Source organism: Dinoponera quadriceps, unplaced genomic scaffold, assembly GCF_001313825.1.
Source record: "Dinoponera quadriceps isolate SergipeBrazil2010 unplaced genomic scaffold, ASM131382v1 scaffold2662, whole genome shotgun sequence".
In the NCBI taxonomy this organism is placed as follows: domain Eukaryota; kingdom Metazoa; phylum Arthropoda; class Insecta; order Hymenoptera; family Formicidae; genus Dinoponera; species Dinoponera quadriceps.
Genome location: NW_014556703.1, coordinates 725,549 through 743,661, shown reverse-complemented (window position 1 = coordinate 743,661; position 18,113 = coordinate 725,549). Strand labels below are relative to the sequence as shown.

At 42.1% G+C, this 18,113-nt stretch overlaps 4 protein-coding genes across 6 annotated transcripts in view; 3 read left to right on the top strand and 1 right to left on the bottom strand.

Annotated features, from left to right (window-relative positions):
- LOC106748019 overlaps positions 1–5,270 on the bottom strand; it is a 36,548-nt gene extending 31,278 nt beyond the window's left edge. The window contains exons 1-2 of one of the 2 annotated variants that reach the window (XM_014626158.1): positions 5,189–5,270; positions 2,293–2,779 (exon numbers count right to left, since the gene is read on the bottom strand). In XM_014626158.1, the coding sequence (XP_014481644.1) occupies positions 2,293–2,682 (390 nt within the window). In that variant the 5' untranslated portion in view covers positions 2,683–2,779; positions 5,189–5,270. Of the gene's footprint in view, positions 1–2,292; positions 2,780–3,737; positions 3,853–5,188 lie in introns of those variants that run through there. The other variant, XM_014626157.1, reaches the window with a different exon arrangement.
- Positions 5,271–5,467: 197 nt separating this feature from the next.
- Positions 5,468–8,728, top strand: LOC106748017 (dihydrolipoyl dehydrogenase, mitochondrial). The gene is made up of 7 exons (XM_014626155.1): positions 5,468–5,594; positions 6,026–6,311; positions 6,387–6,753; positions 6,833–7,177; positions 7,317–7,408; positions 7,584–7,909; positions 8,276–8,728. Exons 1-7 carry the CDS (start codon positions 5,550–5,552, stop codon positions 8,339–8,341), a joined length of 1,527 nt encoding a protein of 508 aa, XP_014481641.1. The 5' UTR covers positions 5,468–5,549; the 3' UTR covers positions 8,342–8,728.
- Positions 8,729–8,819: 91 nt separating this feature from the next.
- Positions 8,820–14,559, top strand: LOC106748016 (protein SDA1 homolog). 2 transcript variants are annotated; one of them, XM_014626153.1, is made up of 10 exons: positions 8,820–9,439; positions 9,532–9,627; positions 9,738–9,842; positions 11,855–11,953; positions 12,048–12,563; positions 12,647–12,881; positions 12,968–13,103; positions 13,187–13,502; positions 13,589–14,194; positions 14,271–14,471. In XM_014626153.1, the coding sequence occupies exons 2-10, from the start codon at positions 9,541–9,543 to the stop codon at positions 14,469–14,471; spliced, it is 2,301 nt and encodes a 766-aa protein (XP_014481639.1). In that variant the 5' UTR covers positions 8,820–9,439; positions 9,532–9,540. The 2 variants fall into 2 exon arrangements, with proteins under 2 accessions (XP_014481639.1, XP_014481640.1); XM_014626154.1 differs by lacking the exon at positions 8,820–9,439 and having other exon boundaries at positions 9,541–9,627; positions 14,271–14,559.
- A 168-nt stretch (positions 14,560–14,727) lies between these two features.
- LOC106748041 (T-complex protein 1 subunit alpha) lies at positions 14,728–18,097 on the top strand. The gene is made up of 10 exons (XM_014626224.1): positions 14,728–14,939; positions 15,478–15,563; positions 15,660–15,788; positions 15,877–15,974; positions 16,188–16,298; positions 16,393–16,798; positions 16,883–17,085; positions 17,219–17,411; positions 17,497–17,660; positions 17,759–18,097. The coding sequence occupies exons 1-10, from the start codon at positions 14,867–14,869 to the stop codon at positions 17,967–17,969; spliced, it is 1,674 nt and encodes a 557-aa protein (XP_014481710.1). The 5' UTR covers positions 14,728–14,866; the 3' UTR covers positions 17,970–18,097.
- The last annotated feature ends 16 nt before the right edge of the window (positions 18,098–18,113 follow it).

Genomic DNA, 18,113 nt, shown 5'->3' with positions numbered 1-18,113 from the left:
GGGGGGGGGGGGGGGGGAGTTTCTCTCGAAGAGTTTACTTCCTAGGAGGAAGGCAATCCCGGGAGAGATACGGTCGCGACACGGTCGGTTTCTTTTTTCTGTGCGCGTAAATCACCGTGGCGTTGTGAGCACCGCTTAATCCGCCGCGAATTCCGCGCTGCAAAGGTAGGTATCCCGGTGGAAAGAACTCGCCGCGGAGCCTGTGCATCCTCCTGCAGGCCCGAGCCTAATTCGTTTCGGGGCTCTGCAGGTCGTGCTCAATCGCCTCACCTGCCGTCGCTAATACGACAGGAATCTCGGAAACGACGCATCTGTCATCCCTCTCAGGCTGCGCCGCGCGCGTTCTCCTCCGCTTTTTCGTCAAGCTCACCGAGGCCTTGTGGAAAAATGCCTCGCGGGAGACACATCGGTCGAGAGCGGAAAGTCGCTCTCTCATAATCTTCGACTGTAATCTGCGAAGCAATCGCTCAACGAACGTATCTCGGGCGGATATAATATTGATCGTCTCGAAAAGAGAAGAGCGCCGGTGACCGAAACTTCGCAAGATTTTATTTTACACTGAAAATGAAGCGCGAGAGCTCGATATATTTTTAAAAAATTGGACAATCCTTCAATTATCTATTTTTTTAATTATGAATCGTTTTATCGAGTTATTAGTTTTAAAAAACCCGTTTTTCTCAATTTGCCGGAAATGTTCGGAAAGAAATCGAAAAAACGCGAAAAAATTGAAAAACCCGAGTTCTTCCGAGCCTTTTAAACGATATAATTGGCAGTAATTTATTAAAGTATCTTTTTTTAATTGTAAAATAAAATTAAACGCGAGGAAACATACCAGTAAATTTATGATAATAATAATAACCTATTTTCGGGTAAGTGATTTGTTTTCGAATTCTTTCGGATTTTTATAATAACCTGTATTCCACTTCGGTATCTGTTTTCTCGCTGCGAGATGAATCGCGTCATACGGAATTCTCGTGTTTCACCTTGTTAATCAAGGCATGAAGTCGTTTCCGAGATTCCAGTCGTATTAGCGACGGCAGGTGAGGCGATTGAGCACGACCTGCAAATCCGTGCGCGCTCAAACTGGCTTACTTGAAAGATTGACCAAACCGCCGGCTAAACGCCTGGCATCGTCGCGACCTCGTCATTAGCATGCCCGTCTAGTTCCGTAAAGTATATCATTCCATAAAACTCACATGCGGCGCTGAACGATGAAGGACACATTCAGTTTTGCTAAAACTGGACGAATCGAGAGCCAAGCGTAGACGAGATATTCAGAAATGACGACGCGTGTCTGTAAGAAAGTGAAGGAGCCATAAAACAGCACCGGTGCCGAGTTTCTTAAGCCTCTCAAGGATATCAGTGGGCATATGCGTATCAAGTAGCATAAGTGCTGCTTTCGAGACTATTTACGCAACCTTATCGCTGCGCACATGGATTTCCGTTGGCATCAATAAAGAAAAACGAAATTTCACGCCGGCTACGCAGCACACGCGGCAGCTGTGTCACAGATAACGAGCGCACACCTTCTTTCTTCTCTCGCGAATTTTGCCGAACGATCGACTCTTGTTGGAAAAAAAAAAAAGAGAAGTCCTTCTAGCGATGCGAAACATATTATAAATATTACAAATACTCTCTCGCGCACATACATCCTTGAAAAGATATATTTAACTTATTTCCAATCATTTAACACAGACTCGCGCGTCAATGACGATAAATAGATTAAGAAAGTCGCAGAAGGACGCGAGTCAATCGATGTTCCACATCGCTTTCTGCCTCATCGGGGCTGACCTATTATTTTTAACGGGAATGTTTTAGCCAACACAAAACAGCAAAAACCAATAATGCGATAAAGTAAACCATCGCATTTATTAACGAACGTGACGACCCGACGGAAATTTCCTCCTTTCGTTCAATAGATGAGAGCATCGAGCCAATTAAAAAGTTCGATTCGATTTTCGGCTTTTTTCTACAGCACCTATCATCCTGTCTCGACTAATTAATAAAAACCGGTCTTTCTCCACGATACAAATACACGAGTATATTGCCGGAATTAATCGAAGATCATGGAGAATATGACGGATATATTAATTAACATATAATTTGTTTAAATATATTTCATCGTACTTTCATTCACATATAATTTACCGCACTTATTCAATTTATTATTTATTTTCTAATTTTATTTATTACTATTTATGTGTCATTTTCGTTGAATGCAATAAAGTTAAATTTGACCCGAGGGTCAAATTTGGCCGAACTTAGTCGTAGTATCATATAATATTCACGTACCTCGTTCATATTTTTGCAAGGAGAAGGCACTTTGACAGAGAGTTCCCTCAGGAGGTCCTCGATGCTCCTGGCGACAGCTGTCGTACCTCCGCACTCCCCGAGATCGTCGCGCGCGCCACGTGCGGGACTAGAGGAGACGCTGTCCTCGTCGCTCCTCTCCTTCGTCCGCTGCTCGTGCTTCGAGAGCAGCTCGCGCTGCTTCTGGAAGAACTCCGGCTCGCTGAAACACTTCTCGAGGCTGGCGGCGCGCTGGAGGGTCGTCGGCGAGCTCGGGGTCGAGCGCGAGAACTCCAACTCGTCCCGCAGCAGGTTCTCTGTGCTCTTGTTGCATATTCGCGGGGGATCCTGATCGCGGAATGTCCTCCGCTGGCCCTTCGACACCTCGCACATCGTGCTAACGCGAATCACCGAGATGGCAGGTTCCTCGTCGACGACTAGCTTCGCGAAGCGCGTTCAGTCTCATGGTGCGAACATTCTACGGACGAACCTACGAAAACCACCTCAATCATGTAACCATGTATGCAATGATGAAGACTACGACTTTGGATCGCACGAGAGAATATATTTTGATGTGTGACATTATATAATATTAATAAAATTATATATAATTTATGTAATCAATTGTATAATTAAGTATAAAATTATATAAGTAATACAAAAATATGATAAAAAGAAAGTTTGTAAAATAATAATATTCGTTGATAAACAGACACGAACTTGTCTAAAATTTAGATTAATTCGAGAAGAGTTGGTTTGTGTAACGAATTACACGGGGGATCAGCGCGCGAGTTCCATAGTAAAACGCGAACGTAAAACATTATTATTCTTTCCGATAATGAGTATTAGATTAATCACCAAGTGGTAACCTCTTATACCTGTATATATCGGACTTACGTCGATTTGTCTCTCATACTAGAAAGCAAGTAAGTCTTTAGAATGCACAAGTTTCGGTGATTTCTCGCATTCGAACGTACTATGAATCACGCGAAGAACGCGGTGTGGCGAACGCTACTTCCACGATTGCTAATTACCGAAAAATACATAATTTCCGTCGGCTGATGAATAACACATCGAAGTCATCGCAATCGTCCGTACTTGGGACGATTGCCGCACCGAACAGACCGAGGCAACGTGCAACGTGCGACCACAGCTTGAACACGTGAAGGAGACCCAAGTGCTAAGTTATATGCGAATTTCGACAGGCCGTTCCACAATCACGAGAGATTCGGTTTCGCACGTTGCGAAACAGCCGTGTCGACAGTCGGATATTGCTGTTCGCGGCACCGAATCGCGCGGACATACCGAGTCGGTTTAACGTGAAATTAGCGCCGCGATACGAATCGCTCAACGGCGCGTCACTTCAAGGTTAGGAAGCGCGAATATCGCAGCGGCGTTCTATGCACGCTGAGAAATCGTTCGAGAGATATCGAACGTGCCGCGCATACCTGCTCAGGTATACCCGCTGGGGGATGTCTTTTCGATCCTCTCGCGAAGGAAGGAAGGCCGCTCGCCGGGCGACGCGCACCCAGCCACCACCACCGAGACTGTCTCTCCCGCGAGAGACGCGCGCCCGGCCACCCCGTGCGTCATACGGAAGGACATCTGTTGCCCCTTGCTACCCGCGCAAGACCAACCCCCCCCGACGCTTTCCCTCTCTTTTCCGCACGCGGATCGTTACGCTCGCATCACGCACGCGTCATGTACAGGGTGACGAAAAAAAATAGCCCGATACGTCTCGAAAGAGAGAGAGGGGGGGGGGGATTCTTATCAGCGAGGAGAGGCGCCATATGTCCTCTGGGCAGCGATCTCGGAAATCGGGCCTTGCAGGCGTCATGGGTACTTTCCATTCGGCGACATCGATCATCGACATCACAAGTTATCATCCTGTCTCTTCTGATCTGTTCCTTTTCGATAAACCGCTTCAAGAAACTTGCATGCATACTGAAAGCGTGCGAGGCGCACGCACGAGATTCTTACGCTTCGGTGTGTGTAGATTTCTCGAACCGATGCAACCAGCCCAATCGGAAGAGAACAGACCGTGCTTGCTCGTTGAATACGGGACAAAGACAAAATGATGTCTGTGTCAATTCGTGTCACTCAAGCCTAATCTACAATGTGCCTCTTTGTTTCTTGCTTCTATCTCGATCTCTTTTTCCATAAGTAAATAGAAGTTCTTACGGAAGATAGAGAGCAAGAAACAAGACGCAAAGAGTCTACATTGTAGACCAAGCTTAAGCCACCGGTGCGGCGCATCCGCGTTTGGAAAATTCGCCCGAGCGGAACGAATCGGTAAAAGATTTCTCAAAGACGCCCGAAAAACATTTTATTTTCTTTTATTTTTTTTCTCAGAATATTTCAGACGTCTCCTTCAGAGGTCTCTTAGAAATTTGTTCCGCTTTCGGACGGTTTCCGGCGAAATAGTCGTCTATGCGCGCGTCGAGTACACAGAATATGTTGCATAGTACAGGGGGAGGGAAGGGGGGTTCAGAATGATACGAGTTGCGAGTTCAGAGATCGCTCCGATCTTCTACGGTCTGAAAGGAAGAAAGAGAGGGGAACTCGCTCAGCGGGGCTCGTCGTGAGTTATGAGACGGAAGGACGAAGAGGCGGGACGACGTCGCGACGCCCGTTGAAACGCTCATGCGTCGTCAATCGATCCGCGACTTTCGCCGAGGGAAGAATCTTTCGACGCGCCTCGCGCAATTCTATTAGTCATCCCGAATTCATCTTTCCCATTTTCGTTTCCTCGACGTTACGAAGTAACCCCCAATCCGAGACACACATGCACACACACACATATATATATATATATATATATACTTCGTGAGAAGTTACAGCGCGATAACGGATTAACATTGGCTTGGATCGTCGTTAATTTTCAAGCTTATCCACTTACCAATCTCAAGATCTCGTTATTATTCTTAACTTCAACGGCTTCTCACGGAATGCCTCGTGGAGGATACATTTGGAGGAAGGAAAGAAAAGTAATCAGACGCGCGATCGCACGATCAATGAGACATTTTTCCCGATTGATACTTCACTCACCTTCGTTATTGCTCGAAATGGAGGGAAGCATCGTCGAATCTAGTCGAATCGAACGCCCAGCGCCATCTGGCGACGTGACTGTGAGGCCGGTGGTGGAATTGCTTGAACGCGTCCGGCCTCGTGGATCGCGATAACACCGGTCGAGGCTGTACGTTCACTGCCACCGACCTTTTCTTTTACTGTACCGGGACCCGTGGTAAACTTCGATAAATATGATGCAAGCCAGCCTTTGGAATTTAGTGACCACCAACGTCAGAGTAAGTCGGAGGAAAAGTCGATCGATGCGAAACGACGAGATCGCCGCGATGATCTCCGTGTTGGCGCGTGCGAGCGATCCATCGTTCGGTTGATCTCTTTCGTAACGTCTAGGACATCTCCTTTCAGCTTGTGTATTTTTCCTCGTAAACAGACAGATAATCGCTATCGTAGTTACTGTCGTAATTTCGATCGCCAGAATTATCCTTCGTACCCCGAGAGTCCGTCGGGAAACCCTTGGCTCTGTGTCGTGGCGAAAAATAACTTCGCAAATTGGTTATGTCATTGCTCTGTGTGTATGTGTGTGTGTGTGTGTGTTAGTTAGTTAACATGATACCTTCGGACCCGCGAGATTGGATCCGTCGCGTTCCTCGAACGCGATCGTTGCCGCACCAGAGATTCTCAGGACGCATTTGTTTCCTTTCCTCCCCAGCCAACATGCATAAAGCGTATTCTCCCGGGTATGACAGCTACCCAGCAGCGCAGGTATGCCAGCACACTGGACGCAGATCTAGTGGTGATCGGATCCGGTCCTGGTGGTTACGTAGCTGCGATCAAAGGAGCACAGTTGGGGATGAAGACGGTCTGCGTGGAGAAGAACCCGACCCTGGGCGGCACATGTCTCAACGTCGGATGCATTCCGTCCAAGTCGCTTCTAAATAACTCACACTACTATCACATGGCACACAGCGGTGACCTGGCAAACCGTGGCGTTGTCGGTGAGCAATTAAGCCGAAAATAGGTTGTCCGTGCGAAGGAACCCAGTAATTAAACATCCGTGATTCTCTTTGCAGTATCAAACGTTCAGCTCAACCTCAGCAAGTTGATGGAGCAGAAGACGAACGTAGTGAAAGCTCTGACCGGTGGTATAGCGGGTCTCTTCAAGAAGAACAAGGTCGAGTGGATCAAGGGTCATGGGAAAATCACCGGTAAGAATCAGGTGGCTGCGCTGAAGTCTGACGGATCGGTGGAAACTACCATCAACACCAAGAACATTCTGATCGCGACCGGCAGCGAGGTCACACCTTTCCCTGGCATCGAGATCGACGAGAATCAAGTTGTATCCTCGACAGGTGCCCTCTCACTGAGCAAAGTCCCTGGGAGGCTCATTGTCATCGGAGCTGGTGTCATCGGCTTGGAGTTGGGCTCAGTCTGGCAGAGGTTTGCCTCTCATTACTCGAGATCACCGTGTCCAATCTGTGGCAGATCGTTGACCTAATAACTTTCACTTCTCGTTCAGGTTGGGCTCCGACGTAACGGCAGTAGAGTTTCTGCCGACGATCGGCGGTATGGGCATCGACGGGGAGGTTAGCAAAACCATGCAGAAAATCCTTGCCAAACAGGGCCTGAAGTTCAAGCTGGGTACGAAGGTCACGAGCGCTTCCAGACGGGGCAACGAGATCGTGGTGTCCGTCGAGGACGCGAAGGACCCCAGCAAGAAGGAGGACATAGTGTGCGACGTGTTGCTGGTGTGCGTCGGCAGGAGGCCATACACGAACAACCTGGGTCTGGAGGACATGGGCATCGAGAGGGACGAGAAAGGCAGGATACCGGTCAACAATCGATTCCAGACTGTAGTGCCCAGGTGCTGAGTTTATCTTCTCTTCGTCATCATCTGTTTGACCGTCTTTCGTTAATCGACTTCTGTTCTTTCTGATTTGGCATTTGTGGCTCGATAAGGAAGTACCGAGTGACCGTTTTCGCCATTGTTGTTAAATTTGCAGCATTTTTGCCATCGGGGATTGCATTCATGGTCCGATGTTGGCTCACAAGGCCGAGGATGAGGGTATCATTACAGTGGAGGGTATTGCTGGAGGTAACTTCCGTTCACTTCCTGATTAACGTTAACATTCGGTCGTGTGAATATTTCCTTCGTTCTCTCCTTCCTATTCTCTTTCTCTCTCTCTTTCTACTTTTTTCGCATACTTCTGTCTGCTTTCTCTTCGTTTCGACCAATTAAACCACGGTTATCACCTCGACTGGTGCTGCAGGCGCGGTTCACATAGACTACAACTGCGTGCCGAGCGTGATATACACGCACCCTGAGGTGGGTTGGGTCGGCAAGACGGAGGAAGATCTGAAGAAGGAGGGCATCGACTTCAAAATCGGCAAATTCCCGTTCATGGCGAATTCCCGGGCGAAAACGAACCTGGAGACGGACGGTTTCGCCAAAGTGCTCGCCGACAGCAACACGGACAAGATTTTGGGCGTTCACCTAATCGGGCCGACCGCGGGCGAGCTTATCAACGAGGCGGTTCTCGCGATGGAGTATGGCGCCAGCGCGGAAGACGTTGCGCGTGCATGCCACGCACATCCGGTACGTACTTCGACGTCAATTGTTCACGTGTAGGATAATACCAGTAAGACAATCAACATGCATGTGTACGTCGACGTATGTATGATTAACTGCCTCGTATTGTGATAACCATACGTTTCTGTATGATTGATCGTATCGATTATGATATGATTACATACAACACACGTGTGATTTCACAACTATAAATTTGTACGATACAAGAGGTCGTCCGCGCTGTCAAGTCAATCGACTAATCAGAATACGTATTGTAGGAATGATCAGAATAAGAATTGAAACGAAGAAACAAGAGCAAATTTTATGTTACGTATAATTCTGTAATCACTTTACAATTTGACACTTCACCATATGGCATTCTTTCTTCCTCAGACATGCGCCGAGGCACTACGGGAGGCACACTTGGCAGCCTACATTGGAAAACCCATCAATTTTTAAGTTCCCGCGCGGGATAAGCAAATCGTTACACCCATCAGTCCGTATTCTATCGCGCATTTAGTACTTAAAAATGCGACCGCTGCCGAATACGTGGAGAGTTCACATTCTGTACGCGCTCTACGCGCTAAATGCACGACGAAAACGCGGTCCGTTTGACGCTCGTCGTAGCCTCGATCTAGTCTACGTATCAAACGTCACGCATACCGCACAAACTTGACATTCGCTGCGCATCCTCGCTCTTGATCGCAGGAAAACAAAATCTTATTTACAGTTGTAAATAAAAATTATCTACTACTATCCGAAACTGGCTTTGTATTAAATTTATCTCTATCGGGTGAAACTGTCGCATTTATTGAAAATAAAAGGAAAGTTCTGTGTTGGTACCAATTCCTAAAATTTCAATTCACAACTCGTTTAGATTTTCATGATTTCTCGACAAAAATAATTATCCTTAATTTTATATATGTAAATGTTTCTTCTTGCACTTTTACGTGTGCTTTTCTAAAAGTGACTTAGAAGCCACCTTTTGTTTGAAAAGCCGCATTTGAGATACTTTCATCAATGAATCGGGATGTGGATCTTTGTCAAATGTTTAACATTTTTAATTCGTAGATAGGGTGTTTCGCATCCACTTCTTCAGATGGCGCATCGTGAGAAGCGACACAAAAAATTCTCGCGGCGATTTTCAAATTCCCCTTTGCGCACAGAACTCTCAAGTTAAAAATATTCGTTTTTTACGAACTCGCACTGTTTGTCCCATTGTTGAATCTACTCAATTGAGTTGACCAATCAGGACGAAAAAGCAAAGATCTTTTTATCATGATTGGTTAATCAAATGCTGCTCTATGTAGGGTTTTGGAACTCATTATTGGGTATGGGACGCGTTACAAAACTCATCGAGGGAAGTAGTCGTCTTTAATCATCTGGCTGTGTTACTGGCTACTTATAATAAGGAGAAAAAGAGTTGCTCGTTCATTAAATCGGCACGTGGAACGTGAAAGATAGTTGTTTTGTCAATGAAACGAGTTTTAAAAATAAATTGAATAAATATCTGCATAAGTTATATAGATTCATTATAACCTTAAAGTTTCATGGAACGTAAGTATAAGGATAATATATTTCCATACATATTTCTCTTTGTAACCTCGTTGTACATCATATTTGTAATCTGTTTATTTATACACGTATAGATCGTAAAAATGGTGAGACACAATAATCAATTACCAGATAACCTTCCACAACTGCAAAATCTTATTAAACGTGATCCAGAGTCTTATAAAGAAGAGGTAGGCTTAATCATATGTCTTTTGTGTTATAATATTTTATCTGTGCTTTATTACATTATCCTTATATATTTATTATTAAAAAAATATCTAAAAATTTAACATGTCCACAGTTTCTTCAACAGCATCAGCATTACAAATCTACTTTAGAAGTTTTCCATCTGGAACCGACACAATATAACAAAAATCTTGATGAATTGGTAACCTTCTTAGCACAGGTCAGCATATTTGAATTATAAAAGTAATCGTCTAAGTGTGCATATTGTACCAATTACGATAGTAACTTGTTGAATTTCTTACTTAAATAATATAACATATAGGTGACAAAGTAAAAACTAGCTGCGTCCTGGTATAATTTTTAGAATAATTTGAGACTGTAATAATGGAGGAATACTTTGAAAAGATAAACAACAGTATTATATGTCGTAACAACATCATAGCGCGATTGTATTCTTTAATCAGTACAGCGGATGAACCAATGCCACAGAGCATCTTTCTATATGGTCACATGGCTACTGGAAAGTCATTAATTCTAGAAAGTTTACTTAATTACTTAAAGTATAATGTCAGCTATGTCAATTGTATGGAGCGTTTAAGTGGTAAACACATGTACAATTATATATTGAGCGATTTGACTGTGTCCACAGAAGAATCAAGTAACAATACACTGTCAAAGCACAACTGCGACAATATAGTAGACTTTATATATGCGCTCAAAAGAATTTCGCGCGACGACAAACGTCCAATCGTACTGGTGTTCGATAAATTCCACAAGATGAGAGACTTGGATGTAACTTTTATGCCAGCGATCTCAAGGCTCAGGGAATTGTCTGGTATTGATTTATGTACGATCTTTATAAGTGAAATCTCATGGACGAAATTTCGCACAAAGGTCGGTATGTTGGAGCCTGTAAAGATCTACTTTCCGCAATACACGAAGGAAGAGCTGATCCAACTGTTGCTATTGGACAAGCCACCGAAGCACGACGCGCAATTTTACAAAAATTATCTGAATCTCTTTCTCTCTGTATATTTTCGATTTTGTAGAGATTTGAATGAGCTGCGACATATGGCCAAGATAAATTTTGCCAAGTATGTAGAACCCGTGGAAAGTGAGCGAATCGATCCGGACAATATTGCTGCACTATGGCGAAATATCTCGGCTACTTTAAGATCTAACTTGGACGTCATCTACCTTCGAGTTTCCACGGATGATCTCTCACAGTCGAATCATCGGTTGTCTCGAGAGATTGAGTCGACGACGAAGTTAGCCTTGAGTTTTGAACTACCATTTTACACCAAGTATATGCTAATCGCAGCGTATTTAGCTTCGCACAATCCACCGAAGTACGATCAACGTATTTTCATGAAGCAGAGTAATAAGAAGAAGAGGAAAATACGATCGATGAAGAATACAGTAGAGATAGATTCGCTAAAGAAACTTCGGATCTTTAGCATCACGAGGATGCTCGCTATTTTTTGCGCCATTCTCGATGAAAAAGTAGACATCAATGCTAATCTACTCGCTCAGATATCTACCATGTGTCAACTTGGCTTGTTAATCGTCACCGGGGATAACGTTTTTAATTTGGATGAGCCGAAATATAAATGCTGCGCAAATCGCGATTTTGTCACAGTTGTAGCTAAGACAGTTGGCTTTGATATAAAGAAGTATTTAATCATGGATATGAATTGAACACACATATAGATCTCATATCCTTACATCTTTTCTCAATTATAATTCTGTTTAATTATAGTTATACTTATTTTAAACAATTTTGTGTAATGTGTTTTTTTATTTGATATGAACAGATTTCTTATGTAGCAGAACTTGCACACTTTTATATATTTATAAAAAACATACTTTTGTATTTTCATATATTTATAAGATTCGTGTATGCATTTTGTTTGACATATATTATTGATATAATTTGGAATGTAAACATGTTTATAACGTTTATTTATTTAAGAACATTTATAATTTTGTAAACTGACGGGGAAAACCCGATTCTCTTCTAATTAAAAGTTTTGCAAACACTGTATACATTGTATTCATTAACATCTCTCCTCACTTGTCAATATAATTAAACAATAATATAATTATTGTGTATGCAAGTGTTGTATAACAATTTAAATTAATTCTCCACATAGTCATTATTTTTGCAACATTAAAGATTTGTTTAATAAGACATATGCTAAACACATTTATCTGTTTTTTTGCATATTACAGGTAGCCCATTGTTATACAGAGGATCTAAGAACATATCCTCAAGAAATTGTTGATATATTACAAACTCATAATACCATATTAGACAATGAAATGCGAATGGTAAGCTTATACAAATCAAAAAATCATTATGCGAATAACAATATGCTTGTGTATGCATATAACTTCTATTACTATATCTCCTAATTTTTTACAGACATTTTGTAAAGTATTGATCCAGCTACGCAACAAATCCCTCTTAGAACCTACTGCGCTTCTCAGTTTATTTTTTGAGCTTCTAAAATGCCAAGATAAGGCTCTGAGACAATTCCTCCAGACGCATATAATCACGGATGTTAAGAATATCAATGCAAAGCGCAAAAATGCCAAAGTCAATACGGTCTTGCAAAATTTTATGTTCTCCATGTTAAAAGATCCTAATGCGAGAGCCGTTAAGATGTCCATAGACATTATGATAGAATTGTATAACAAAAATGTATGGAACGACGCCAAGACTGTTAATGTTATAGCGACGGGTTGCTTTTCTAAGATAACAAAAGTAGCGGTCGCCGGTATGAAATTTTTCTTGGGAACCGATCCGGAGGACAAGGAAAGTGACGACAGCGACTCGGATAACGAGCCAAATATGCAGGAAATTATGATGGCCAACAAAGTTAATAAAAGGACGAAGAAACGTGAGAAGCAGTTGAAGAAAGCTAAACAGTTATTCGTGGTAAGTCGACAGTTTTCTGTGGTCCTTCGTAATATGTCGGAATTATGACACTGCGATCTCTTTAGCTTTAACGTGTATTTCAGAAAGCAAAGAAGAAGAAATCTAGAGCACCGCAGTACAATTTTTCAGCGTTACATTTAATTCACGATCCTCAGGATTTCGCTGAAAAATTGTTCAAGCAGATACAGAAGAACAATGACAGATTTGAAGTAAAGCTAATGACTCTAGACGTTATCTCCAGACTTGTTGGTTTGCATAATTTATTTCTCTTCAACTTTTATCCATACATACAGAGGTTTCTTCAACCACATCAACGAGGTGAGATCATCGCGTCATGTGAAATTCTTTCCGTGTAATTTCACCCTATATTATTATCTCACGCACATATGTCTTTTTCTCCCCAGAAGTCACCAAGCTTTTACAGTTTGTAGCTCAAGCTTCACATGAATTGCTACCACCAGATGTGCTGGAACCTGTTTTGAAGACCTTGGTCAATAATTTTGTAACAGAGAGAAATTCAGCGGATGTGATGGCTATCGGGTAGCTATTTTAACTATTTTTTAACTGTTAAAACAGCATTGTGTGTCTGCGTCGCTATAGACGTGTAACTTTGTTCCGTTTAGTTTGAATACTGTGCGCGAGATATGTACACGATGTCCACTGGCCATGAACAGAGACCTGCTTGAAGACTTAACACGATACAAGCAATACAGAGAACGTTCCGTGATGATGGCTGCCCGTTCTCTAATTGGCACGTTCAGACGCATTATGCCCGACTTGTTGCACAAAAAAGACAGAGGCCGTCCTACGGAAGCTAATGTTGTGATAGAAGCACCCAAATACGGCGAAGTTCGAGCGAGTGAGTTCGTACCAGGAGCGGAAGTTTTATTCGGCAAGCATACTGAGAATACCGAAGAAACCGATAACAGTGATAGCGAAGTAAGCAAAACGTCAAATTATTTTATCAATGAACTACTTCTTATTATTTCATTATGTCAAAGTTTACTTATGTTTTGTACGTACAGGATGATGATGAATGGATCGATGTGAATCATAGCAGCGATGAAGAGGTCGACAATGGCGAGGAGTCGACGGTCGATGCAAATCAATCGGTCGAATCTTCTGCTAGCGACGATGACGATGATGATGATGGTGATGGTGATGATAATGAAGAAGAAGAAGGAAAAGGAGAAAGTAACGACGATAATAATTTAGCATTACCCCGTAATGAGAAGAACAACACAAAGAATGATTGTGAAACAAACAGCGAAAAAGGAGAACCAGACGAAACTTTGCGAAAGAAGTGCGTTTTAACGAAGCAGCAAAAGAAGGCGCAAAAACTAGAAAAGAAGGCAAAGCAGAAGGCAGAACAAAACGAAGAGTTGACGGCTGAGAAGAAAACGAAAGCATCTTTGATATCTACCGAACGATTGCTCACAGATGAAGACTTTAGGAAAATCGACGTAGCGTTAGTGAAGCGAGAAGTAACGTACGCTAAACGTGGCGTTAAAAGGACGCACGATCAAATCGAGACAGATAAACAGGGTGGAGAACTGGTCAAACTTAGCGACATAGAAAATATATATAAAAAACACAAACACGACAAAGCAGCCCGATTGGAATCGGTGAAGGTACGTGGGAAATATATATTTTCGTGCGACATATATAAAATATATAACGGGTTTAAATACATTGTTGAATTTGCAGAGGGGGCAGGAAGCGAGAGGAAAGTTCGGTTATAAGGACAGCCGACAAAATCCGCTGTGCAGTAAAACAAATCGTGAGAAGAGGAAAGGGAAAGCGTTTCAGATGCTGAAACACAAGTTCAGGGGGAAGGTCAAACGATCCTTTAAGGATAAACAGATAGCTCTTAAGAATCATCTGTTGAAGCAGAGGAAAATGAGATAATTACATATATACGGTGTATTGTATAATTTATTTTTATGCCCTGCACTTTTCCAAATGTTAATAAAAGTGAGTCACACGTGTACGAATATATTCTCAAGTGTTTCTCCGTTAAAATTGAAAGACGCGCTAAAAAAGCGCTGGGTGTTGGGCGAATTTCTCGCCAATCTTGTTTGACGACGAAAGAGCGCGACCAATAGCGATCGGTGCTGCGTTCGGCCGTAAAAGGAAATAAGAAGCGAGACTGCGCGTTGGTGGCCGCACGATCGTCATTTGCGACAGCACGCGTCTTCTTTCGGCCTTCGACCCGGTCCCTTTTGCCGTTGTTACGGATAACGTGACTCGTAAGGTGTAATTGATCGCTACGTCTCGTCGAATTAACGAATCGTTTTATCGCAATGTCAACGGTAGCGAGTCCTTTAGCCGTTGGAGGCATCCGGCAGTCGGGAGCACCGGTTCGCACACAAAACGGTGAGAAGATGATCCCACCGACTTTGGTTATATCGCATATCTCGAAACTTCGAAATGGATGTTACATTTCAGGCCTCGTGTCGATCTCTTCTTCTTTATTCGAATGTTTCTCAATGTACGACGACTTGTAATCGCGAATCTATTAGGAACGACAAGAGTCTCGACGTTATCTCTTACGTATAAGTGCGAAACCATACATGACGATTATGTTAATTAATATGACGCATGACAAATTTAGTGCAAGGGAAATATTTAATATTATGTATTTATTGGTTCTACAAAGTATTTCTTGTGTCTGTCGTGATTTTGATGTCATGATTAACATCATTTCTGATTTTGTGTCAAACTTTAATGGCAGATAATTCAAAAGTAGCATCGATTTCTCAAATCAACTTGGTATATGCAAGATATCTTGTACATATATGTCTTAATGATATTTTATTTTTTACTTAGAACATAGCAGGAATAATATATCAGGTTAATTGTAAATTTTATATAAATATACACCAAATGAAGCAAGAATTTATTGATGTTCCAGTTATGGCTGCCTGTGCTATCGCTAACATAGTTAAAAGTTCTTTGGGTCCAGTTGGTTTGGATAAGATGCTGGTCGATGACATTGGTGTATGTAAACAATTAGCCTATTTATTCTTTTATAGTACATAAAAATGTAGAAAAATTGTTTGAAACAAGATATTGTATTAATTATTTCCTCCTTAGGATGTTACTGTTACCAATGACGGAGCAACTATCTTACGTTTATTAGAAGTCGAACATCCAGCTGCACGAGTTTTGGTCGAATTAGCACAATTACAAGATGAAGAAGTTGGAGATGGTACCACTTCAGTTGTAAGTGATATATTTGTATATATAACAAAGTCTAAGGTAATAGCTGAGGTAGTCTGTTTAACTCGACTCGTTACTTCACATGTATTAGGTTATAGTAGCAGCTGAGCTCTTGAAAAACGCAGATGAGCTTGTGAAGCAAAAGATTCATCCAACTTCAGTAATTAGCGGTTACAGACTTGCCTGCAAGTAAGTACATAATTACTTACTTTTTTAATCAACATTACTTTCAATATTAAATTATTTTAATTATATATGTTTATAATGTTATATATATATATATATATATATATAATGATATGTTTGCTAAACTACTAATAAATGAAATGTATACTGACAGTGTTTTGGAGAAAAGAGGGACATTTTAACCAATATAATTTACAAGATCCATTTCTTCTTCAGAGAAGCATGCAAATACATTCAAGAACATTTAACTGTTAATGTGGATGAACTCGGACGAGATTGCTTAGTTAATGTTGCAAAGACGTCTATGTCCAGCAAAATTATCGGAGCGTATCCTTTCTAATTATCCTTCAAAAGATCGGAATAATTTTTTTCTCTCCTGGTATATAATAATCGTTGAGAATATTTCCTATGAAATAATTAGTGATGCCAATTTTTTCGGCAATATGGTTGTCGACGCTGCTAATGCGGTGAAAATCAGCGATGGCAAGGGAGGTTCCTTGTATCCCATCAAAGCGGTCAATGTTCTGAAAGCTCATGGAAAGAGCGTCCGGGAGTCGGTTTTGGTCCAAGGATATGCTTTAAATTGCACCGTCGCTTCCCAAGCGATGCCGAAGAGGATAGCGAATGCAAAGATCGCGTGTCTGGACTTCTCATTGCAAAAAGCAAAGATGAAGATGGGCGTTGAAGTGCTTATCACAGACCCTGAGAAACTGGAGGCTGTGCGTCAACGCGAAGCGGATATCACTAAGGAACGCGTCCAAAAGATTCTCGCCGCCGGTGCCAACGTGATTCTCTTATCCGGCGGCATTGATGACTTGTGTTTGAAGGTACAGTCACACACACGTTATATTGTCTGTTATAAGATGCTTTCAAGAAGCGAACGCAATATTGACTTTCACATCTCTTCGCAGTATTTCGTAGAAACTAAGACTATGGCAGTGCGTAGATGCAAAAAGGCCGACCTGAAAAGAATCGCTAAAGCTACGGGTGCGCAATTCCTCACCTCGCTGACTAATATGGAAGGGGAGGAGAGCTTCGACGTCAATTTCTTAGGAGAGGCCGCAGAAGTAGTGCAGGACATGATATGCGACGACGAGCTTATTCTTATCAAAGGGTATGATGTCATAGTACGAGCAACAAGTAAAATTCGACTTAGGCGAATGTTGTTGCTAATTTTCATAATTAATATTGTAAAAATTAACTGGGACTCGCAACGAACTTATCAAATCTCCTTCTTGAATTTGAAGCCCAAAGGCACGCACAGCCAGTTCTATTATTTTACGTGGACCGAACGATTATTACTGCGATGAAATGGAACGTTCCATACACGATGCGTTATGCGTCGTCAAGAGAGTTTTGGAAAGCAAAAGCGTTGTTGCGGGCGGAGGTTGCGTGGAGGCTGCGCTCTCTATATATCTGGAAAACTTTGCGACATCATTGGTACCGGATTCCACACTTTTTCTATTCTCTTTTCCTCTCTCTTTTTCACATGGAGAAAAATGTTTAACATGCTGTTGAATTACAGAGCTCTCGGGAACAACTCGCTATAGCGGAATTTGCGAGATCTTTGTTAATTATACCGAAAACGTTAGCCGTAAACGCTGCACAAGATGCGACCGATCTTGTTGCCAAGCTTCGAGCCTACCACAATTCCAGTATAACGAAATCGGATCTTGCCGATTTGAAATGGTAATATATTTTATATATNTATATATATATATATATTTGTTTTAACCTATATTTTTAACGCAACGAATGAGAAATTGTTCACTGATATTTTCTCGCAGGGTGGGTCTTGATTTGCTGGTAGGAAGTATAAGAGATAACAAGAAAGCTGGCGTATTGGAACCAGCGATTTCGAAAATCAAAGCTTTGAAATTTGCCACCGAGGCAGCCATAACCATTCTTCGAATCGATGACATGATTAAGTTGGATCCCGAGCGTCCGAAAACTAAATCGTATCAAGACGCCATGGAAGCTGGCGAATTGGAAGATTAAAATGCATTTATACTAACATGCGATATGTTTATAAGAGAAAAATGTAAAAGATTTTTGTAAATCTTACACTGCACGAGACATACACACTCTACGTGATAAAATAAAGAAACGCAGGTTATATAATTTAATTAATGATACCAACAC